The sequence below is a fragment of the Rana temporaria genome, chromosome 4 (genome assembly GCF_905171775.1).
Source record: "Rana temporaria chromosome 4, aRanTem1.1, whole genome shotgun sequence".
NCBI classification, from domain to species: domain Eukaryota; kingdom Metazoa; phylum Chordata; class Amphibia; order Anura; family Ranidae; genus Rana; species Rana temporaria.
The window spans coordinates 405,252,716-405,262,118 of record NC_053492.1 but is presented as its reverse complement, the minus strand read 5'-3'; the positions used below and the strand labels follow the sequence as shown (position 1 = coordinate 405,262,118).

The following is a 9,403-nucleotide window of genomic DNA, read 5'->3' as shown; positions in this document are numbered from 1 at the left end:
CATAAAAATTATGGAATAAAAAAAAGAAAAAAAACACCTAGATGCAATTCTTGGCCCTGATTTCTGAAAGGTCTTAATGTATATGTGGGAACGCTAGAAATATTTATACCAGCCATGCGTTCCTTACACATGTTTAGTAAATAAAACATTCCAACTGTCATGGTCCTAACAGCAAGGCTGGGGAGGGTGTACGTGAGATTTGATAGATCAGAGCAGATAGGTTTCTGCCTAAATACATACCGGCACCACATACCAGCTTAGCACGAAGAGCCGGAATGAAAGGGTTATTAATGCGCTATAAAAACTTTCTAACACTGTACTGATTCTGTGCAATTTTAACAACCAAGGATTCACCTAAATGGATATTTCAATTACAGATCTACTGTAGTTCACTTGTTTAACCCCTTAACGCCCGCCGCACGACTATTTACGTCCGCAGAATGGCACGTCCTTGCCTTCTGGGGGGTCCGATCGCGACCCCCTCCGCTGCGTGCGGCGGGCTCCCTCGGGGAGCGATCCGGGACGACGGCGCGGCTATTCGTTTATAGCCGCTCCGTCGCGATCGCTCCGAGGCTGAAGCATGGGGAGAGCCGTATGTAAACACGGCTTCCCCGTGCTTCACTGTGGCGGCGTATCGATCGAGTGATCCCTTTTATAAGGGAGACTCGATCGATGACGTTAGTCCTACAGCCACACCCCCCTACAGTTGTAAACACACACAAAGTGAACACTAACCCCTACAGCGCCCCCTGTGGTTAACTCCCAAACTGCAATTTTTTATTTTCACAATAAACAATGCAATTTAAATGCATTTTTTGCTGTGAAAATGACAATGGTCCCAAAAATGTGTCAAAATTGTCCGAAGTGTCCGCCATAATGTCGCAGTCACGAAAAAAAATCGCTGATCGCCGCCAATAGTAGTAAAAAAAATATAATTAATAAAAATGCAATAAAACTATCCCCTATTTTGTAAACGCTATAAATTTTGCGCAAACCAATCGATAAACGCTTATTGCGATTTTTTTTTACCAAAAATAGGTAGAAGAATACGTATCGGCCTAAACTGAGGAAAAAAAATGTTATATATGTTTTTGGGGAATATTTATTATAGCAAAAAGTAAAAAATATTGAATTTTTTTCAAAATTGTCGCTCTATTTTTGTTTATAGCGCAAAAAATAAAAACCGCAGAGGCGATCAAATACCACCAAAAGAAAGCTCTATTTGTGGGAAAAAAAGGACGCCAATTTTGTTTGGGAGCCACGGTCGCACGACTGCGCAATTGTCTGTTAAAGCGACGCAGTGCCGAATCGCAAAACCTGGCCTGGGCATTTAGCTGCAAAATGGTCCGGGGCTTAAGTGGTTAAACTGCCAACTGAATTCCTACATTATCCCAAAACATTTCACATGCCATGGAGTCCTGCTTCTCCATAGATGAATACGGTTGAATAACCCAGTAGGAAGGGAAACCCCCATTCTAAATGGTAGCAGCAGCTGGGACTGGGAACGTTGGGAAAGCTGCCGCATCTAATCAACACTGAAATCCCAGGTCCGGGCTCAGTGACCCTTACAAGTGTTACCCTACCATATTTCAAATTTCACCTTAAAAATAAGTTCTCTCAAACTTATGCAAGCTTTACCTTGACCGCAATGTGCTAAATTATCCCATGACCGACTGATAGCTGTTTGTTGTCCATTAATGTTCTGTGATTGACTTGCTGAACTTATAGGCAACAGATATGATGTTGCCACAAAGAAACAGGAATTCGCTCAACTAAACAATTGATCCAATCCTCAAGGGACAATTTGCACCTGTTTTGAGAGATAACCAAACTAAAAAGACTGCAGGTAAATGGTTACAACCCCTTTAATCTTATTGCTCAACTTTGATCATATTTGTCTTTTGTGCCCCAGATTGCAAAAAAAACAAAAAACAAATGCTCAGTAGCAGAATGAATGAGATTAGACATTACAGCAAAGCACAAACCACCAAGAAAAATAAAAGAAAAAAAGGAAGAAAGTCTACTGCATCACTTAGTAACACCTATGCAGAAACACTTCTTCCTCTGCTTAGACCTGCACAGAATAAAACTGACAGAATGCTGTACATTCTACTGCAAACAACTGATCTTCAGAAAACAGCATAACACTGTGCTCTGGTACTGCTCATACACAACTAGTATATTCTTTTTTTATTGGAAACATCCTGTCAAAAAGTTCATTGGCACTGGCAAATAGGCATTTTAGCCACTGTGCTCCCTTAAAAAAAAATAAAGATTTCAGGGGAAAAATAAAGACAAGAAAACAGTTTTTATCTTTACAGATACAATTCTCTATATTTAGAAATTATCAAATTATCACATACATGTTTTAAACTTTTAAATCTTTGTTGTTTCTGGGAATGAACTGGCAGCTGACCTCATCGCCTGGACAAGTGCTTTCGTTAAGCCACAGTGTAGAGGAGGAAAAAAGGGGGGAACCTCTATCCAATACACATTACAACGCATGGAAATGTACCATAAACATATCCAAACTTAAAACTAAAAAGATAAAAACAAAAACAAATGATACACGTGGATTGGCAATGAGGGTTCCAAGTGGAGTTGGAAGTATAAAAAAAAAAAAAACACTTTTATTATGTTGCAGAAATGAGGGTCAGTGGGAAACCGCAGAGCAGACTGCAAAGTCACCCTTCCGCAGGATGTACTTCCATTTCATGGAACCGTTTAATGGAAAGGCGGCCAAACCACCCAGAGAGAGAGCAGAAGATAAAGCCAGCAGCCTTTAAGCAGCATACTATGTGAAAAAGCCTACTGTGCAACAGAGAATGGAGCAGATAGTTCTGTAGATGAAGCTTTGTGTTTGTAAAGAAAAATGGGCAAATGAAAGTCTAATTTAGCCACGTTAAACATTGAACAAAGCTCCCCCTCCCCAAGAAATTGGGACCAAAAAAAAAAAAAAAATCTGACCAAATAGGCCAGAAGGGCACAGACGGGCCTTCCCAAGTCATGTAGCTGAATGAGTTCAGAGATTGGCAATAGAGGAAATAAGGAAAGCTTTAGAGAAGCAATTGGAACTGGCAGCGGAATTTATCGGACAGTCACGCCGAGCTTCTCCAGCACACGCACACCCTTCTCCTCGTACTCCTGCCGGGTCATCCAGAAGTTATCTTTATCTTTCATGATGTCTGCTAAAACAGCTCCTCCTAGAAATACCATGTGCTTACGACGAGGAGGATCTTCTATGCGAATCTTGAATTTCTGAAAAGACAGGGGGCATAATCAGTATAAATGTCTTCATAAAATAAAGAAATACCTTAAAATGGCCAGGTCACTACATGGTCAAAAAAGCAAATGGCAATACCTGCAGAGAGACAAGGCCCTATACCGGAGATATGCAATTAGCGGACCTCCAGATGTTGCAGAACTACAAATCCCATGAGGCATAGCAAGACTGACAGCCACAAGCATAACACTCAGAGGCAGAAGCATGATGGGACTTGTAGTTTTGCAACAGCTGGAGGTCAGCTAATTGCATATCCCTGCCCTATACTCATCTTTCTGATGGCCTATGCCTTGAAATTCCGTCAAAAATACTTGCTCCACATGTGGCACAAGTTTTAGTCTAACCTGATGTATGCAATACAATAATCAATACGAGTCTACAAGTAAAATTAAGCTATAAAATGCAGCCAACACTGCAAGCTGCAGTTTTTTAATACAGAGCCATCAAATTATCAAGCTATAATTATACAAAGGGACCTAAAGTCCTATTTCCACCACCCGGACTGAACACAGCCATTGTGGTGTTGGCATACTATGGCGATGCCGACAGTTTTACAATGGATAGAGTCCAGAGATGAGAGCCTAACCAACGCCACTTACAACTGAAATGTCACTTTCAACCAAAAAACAACAAACACTAGAAACTAGATTTTGCAGAACTCTGAAAGCAGTAATACAATCTTAACAGCAAAGAAAAATAGCTTTCAGTAATAAGGTTTTCTTTCTGTATAAGTGCAGTTTCTATAATGTGCAGGAGACAAAGATTTCAGATACCACCAACTAACCCATAAAAACAGAAAGATGTACTCCATCTAGTGGTGAAATACGTTATGGATACAATTCTGTCTTACAAAAGGGCTTGTGTAGAGATGGGGTGTGGTGCTGCGTTAGTAGGCATGATTCTTTTGCAAACAGCTAACATGAATTTAGTCATAAATGTCAGATTATGCATATCAACAGCGGCATGTCTGGGGTACTACCACTGCAATACTGAAATCATAGCAAATGTATAACATAAACAAAGTTATAAAGTACAAGTATATGAGATGTAACACACTAAGGTACACAAAGTTATGCCCCTAGCCTACAGGAAACGGATGTTCAAACTAGGCTGTACCTCAAACCCACTGATTTTAAGTTTTCCAAAACCATTACATTCCAGGCATGCCTGCTTGTTCTCTCAGCCAACCTTTTAAGCCATCAAATGGCCGGTGCCATAACTAATCACACGTGCAGCAAAAAAGGTAACTGCAGATCAAACAGAGACCAAGATGTCTGCTTTGTTCCACTTTAAAAAGGCACGTACATGCTGGCAATCTGGTTACAACTGCATTGTTCGCTAGGCATCATTCTAAACAAAGCTTGAGTGCCTAAGGTCTATTCTAAAATTACTTTACTTCTTACTTCATCAATAAAAAGAATGGAAAACTTTTGGCTGCAAGCAGAGAGGGAACAACTATCCCTTTAAAGGGAACCTGGCAGACCAGCCATTACTGGAGTCTATACTTGTACAGCATCACACAGCGATGTTCTACCGTGTTTCCCCAAAAATAAGCCTGGTCTTATATTAATATTGGCAACCAAAAACACAGTGGGGCTTATATTCAGGGTAGGTCTTGCCATGTAATGTGCCATCTTCCCTCCCTGCCCATCAGGAATCCCCAGTGTGAACAGAGTTAAAATGCTTGTAAAATCATATAATCCACTCTATTACAGTAGTAAATAATGTACAATGTGTGCGTTTCTGTAATATACTTGTGCCAAATACCTTCGTTATAGCACCGCTCTGTGTTTTCGTGACCTGCCGGAGCACTATTCCCTGCTCCAAGCAAAAATAAATGCTGCTTTTAACATGCCATAAAAAATGTTTTCTTGGAAAGCTCTTGAAAGAAATTGGGCGAAAGGCAAAATTGTCTTGAAGGAATTGACCATTAAGCCTAGAGCACATTTATGGAGAACCTCACCGATTTCTCTTGGATCTTTGAGTTCTCGAACATGAGCTCTTATGTCTCATACACACGGTCAGACTTTCCGAGAAAAAAGAAAAAAAGTCAGACGGGCTCTTTTTCCCCCTCGGAAAGTCCGGCCGTGTGTAGCCTCCATTTGACTTTTTTGGTCCGACGGACCTTAGATAGAGAACCTGTTCTCTATCTTTCCATCGGACTTTTGCATGGTCAAAAGCCCGACCGTGTGTACGAGGCATAAGAGAAATAATTTTTGCTTGGCATGTCCAAGACCAGGCAAAAGGTTGGAGAGCAGATTTATTTATTTTTTTACATGCATCACCCAGCCAAAACCCTGGCGTAGTCAATTGTCCTATGGACATTTTGTAAAAACTGACTGAAAGAAGTTTTTTAGGAGGTGGATGTCTAGATAGCCCGTGACTTGAATGCCCTGAATTCTGAGCAGGGTTAGCAGAGATGAGATCTTTGTGAACACTCTTCTTGTACTACCAAGTAATCTTCTGCCATTGTGAAGTTCAGAAGCCACAATGGAGGGGATAAATAACAGCAGATAGGCATATTGAATATCCACCGATGCCAGGTATTTCCCTTGTCTAAGAGGCAGTTACAACCCCAATTTCGAAAAAGTTAGGACCCATGTTTTATTCACAATAGAAAACATATCTAATGTTTAAACCGAGGAAATGTACCAATTTTTAAATTGAGAGCAGCATTCCTGCATTTGATACTTCTATACCTCTCTGATACAAACATCCTACTGGACCTAATAAAGATGGTTCTTCTTTCAAAGAATCTGCCGATAGAAAGCTCCTAAGGGTGCTCTTTGAGGTAACCAAAAAGGTGGTCACATTTCGATTAATTTCGATTGGGCAAGGGGGGAAGGGGTGAACTTGGGCTTTGAAGCTGAAACCTGGGTAGTGTAAACAGGTGCTCTATATTTTTAGGAGCTGGGGCTCCTGAGGAAGAGGCTTTTTGAAATCTTCCTTTCTGCCAGTGACCTCTAACAAATTGGTTAAGTGCCTAACCAAACAGGCATCTTCCTTGAAAGCTCAGGCAAACAAATGGAGAGTCGGCTTTTATGGAATACCTTCTAAAGTTTGATGCGACTCTTCAGGTTACATCTAGAGGATCCACATCTGTTTTTTTCTAAAGAGATTGGCAGTATGGAGAGTTCTACTTCAAAAAACTTAGGTCAATTGGACAACAAATCCAAACTAAAAGAAAAAACGAGACGGGGGCGATGTGGAACCAATAATGTAACTTATGCCGTGGAATGTAGAGGGGAATTACTTTATTCTTCGAGCGATAGGGATAGAGATAGATGGATATATATATATATATATATATATATATATGTGTGTGTGTGTGTGTGTGTGTGTGTGTGTGTGTTTAAAGTGGATGTGTAAACCCTCTCTCATCATCCTTTCTAAACTACTGCCATAGTGCTGATCTATAAGGGTAAACATGCCACCTGCATGTAACCTTACCTGTCAAATGTCTCCCCTCTGTCTGTTACAAGAACTGAAAAACTGCAGATTCTGTGGGTGGGTCTGTTATCTGGAGCTCTGTGGGTGGAGTTGTGATGTCAGTAGACTCCACGCCCACCTCTACACTCCCTTTGTCAACATGCATTTTCTCCTTTGTATTCCTTACACTAAATTATGCTATGATCACTAACATCCAGTCAAAATCCAGAAAAGTAAACACACGACTTCAGAAAAGGGGTGGGAATTAAATAATGCCAGTCTCAGGCTAGTGCATGATATATGTAAATAACCTGTCATTCACAGCAAAGGGGAAGAACAGACAAAAGTTTTCTCCCGTTTATCTCACTGAAAAAAAGAAAAGGAGGATTGCTCAGAGCTGGATTAACTCTTTGTGGCAAGACTGGGCACAGATGATAGGAAATTATATAATATATATATATATATATATATATATATATATATATATATATTCGGGTTTACATCCACTTTAAATGTGCTGTGATCAAGGCTAGAGTTGCTGAAACATGTTTTGCTTTTACTGAACCATATTTCAATAAACTGTTTGCCTGAGCTACGCTACATATATGTGTGGGAGGACATGCGAGCCTAAGCAACTGAAAAGGAACAGCCGACCTTTACTGAATATTTTGTCTCATTGATCAAAACGGTTCTTTTTTCGTGTTGTATCTTCTTGGAAGGCCAGAAGTGTGAGGAGCCTTTTACAGGCAGGTTCAGTGTCCAAGGGCCGGTTCACACTGGTCGGACATGTGCTCCAACTTCCAGAGCACAAGGCGCATGACATGTCAAAATCAATGGTTCCCTATGAGAGCCGCTCGTCGTCGTCACCCCCCCCCCCCTTCCCCGACGTGTCAGGATGCATGCTTGAATTAAGAGTTTGATATGAATTTTGGGGGGACCACATGCAGTTTTTTTTTTCTTTGAAATGTTCATTCCTTAGCCTGAAATCCTCAAATCTTCACCCTTTTGCTGAGCAAATATGCCTGCAGAATTTTCAATTTTCTACACTTCTGGGTGTGTTGGGTGCCTGGCTCTCTGCTGCAGTACTGTGGCTCCACCTGCAAGACATCAATAATGTGCCCCAGGGACATGCTGGCGGTGTTACATTCAGTGAAAAGAACCATAGAACTGAATTGGGAAACAAGCATCTGATATACACCCAGAAGAATTGGAAGCTAAAAGATTCTGCCAGCAGCTGTGCCCTACAAGAAAGCAAAGATTCAAGAAACATGCACCAAATCAGGTATTTATATTTAGTTTTTTGGTAGTTTAATTTTTGTTATACTTTAAAATTACAGACAGTAATTCCCAAATAGTGTCAAATGAGCAAATTCCATAAAGCGGACCTAGCAATATACCTACCCCAATAAATGAACCTCTGCATGCACATGCCCAAAAATAAAAGATTAGGCAAGTTAAAGCATTCTTCTGTTATCCCCCCCCCCCCCCACACTTGTTGGTTGAAGCACTGGTGACATAGCCAACACCTCACAACAACCTGGGAAGGCTACATCACCAATGCTGCTTTAACATAGGGAAGGCTTAATACGGTGTTCAAAAGTCAACTGGGATGTAATGCGTTTTTTTGCACTGTACAAACGTTAATATCTAAATACAACAATTCTGGATCAGTGTCTGATACTTTGAGTTCTTACCGATAGTTTATCAACATCTCCTTTTAAGACTCGCTCTAAGTATAGTTGTTTAAGTTCTCTCTCCAGGCGAGATGGAAGACCTGGATACATTGTGGAGCCTCCAGACAGAACAATGTGCTTATAGAACTCTGGCCTGAAAACAAAAGATAACCAAGAAATCATTATACATGGTGTAAGAAAATCTATACAAGAATGTAGCCCGACCTTTCAGCCCCATTGAAAGTGCACATTTCACTTCAATGTAAGGCTTGCACAGACAAGCCAACTGTCATTATTTTGACAAACCATTTCAAACAGAAGTTGCTTGAAAATCACTTAGAAAACAATGAATACTGTCTGGTAAAGTAGAATAGACTGACAGTGGTCATTAAAAATGATCAGCAAATAATTTGACTCGTGCTTAGAATTGCAGGGCAATAAGGGCTAAGCCACCCTGACTGGGATGACTACTATTAGTAATCTGAATGTCGTGTATTGCAGAGGAAGGGTTAGCACTGAGCCAGTCAGGTCCACACTGCACTGTGCAGTGCTGATAATCTAACAGAGGGATCATGCTCTGCTGGGAAACCTTGGATTCTGCCATTCATATGGATGTTACTTTGGAACATAGACTCCATCTAAACATTGTTGCTTTTCAAGTACGCCCCTTTATTAAACTGATATTTCCCGATGGCAGTGCACTCTTTCAGCAGGATAATGTGCAACACTGCACAAGTGTTTCAAGAAACACAACAATGAGTGCATTGTGTTGACTTAGCCTCCAAAAATTCTTTAGATCTCAGTCCAATCAAGCATTTGTGGGATGTGCTGGAAAAACAAGTCCAATCCATGGAGACCCCACCATACAATTTACAGGACTTAAAGGGATCTGCTATTATGGGTTGGTGCCAGATACCACGGCACACCTCCATTGGCATCTACACCTCGATTGTTCAGAGTTGTTTTGGCTACAAAAGTGGGACCTTCTCAATATTAGGTGGGTGTTGATAACATTATG

At 40.8% G+C, this 9,403-nt stretch overlaps 1 protein-coding gene across 2 annotated transcripts in view; it reads right to left on the bottom strand.

Moving 5' to 3' along the window:
• Positions 1-1,939: 1,939 nt before the first annotated feature.
• ACTR2 (actin related protein 2) overlaps positions 1,940-9,403 on the bottom strand; it is an 80,896-nt gene continuing 73,432 nt past the window's right edge. For both annotated transcript variants that reach the window (XM_040351249.1, XM_040351250.1), the window contains 2 exons: positions 8,407-8,539; positions 1,940-3,258 (listed from right to left, as the gene is read on the bottom strand). In XM_040351249.1, the coding sequence (XP_040207183.1) occupies positions 3,088-3,258; positions 8,407-8,539 (304 nt within the window). In that variant the 3' untranslated portion in view covers positions 1,940-3,087. The remainder of the gene's footprint in view (positions 3,259-8,406; positions 8,540-9,403) is intronic.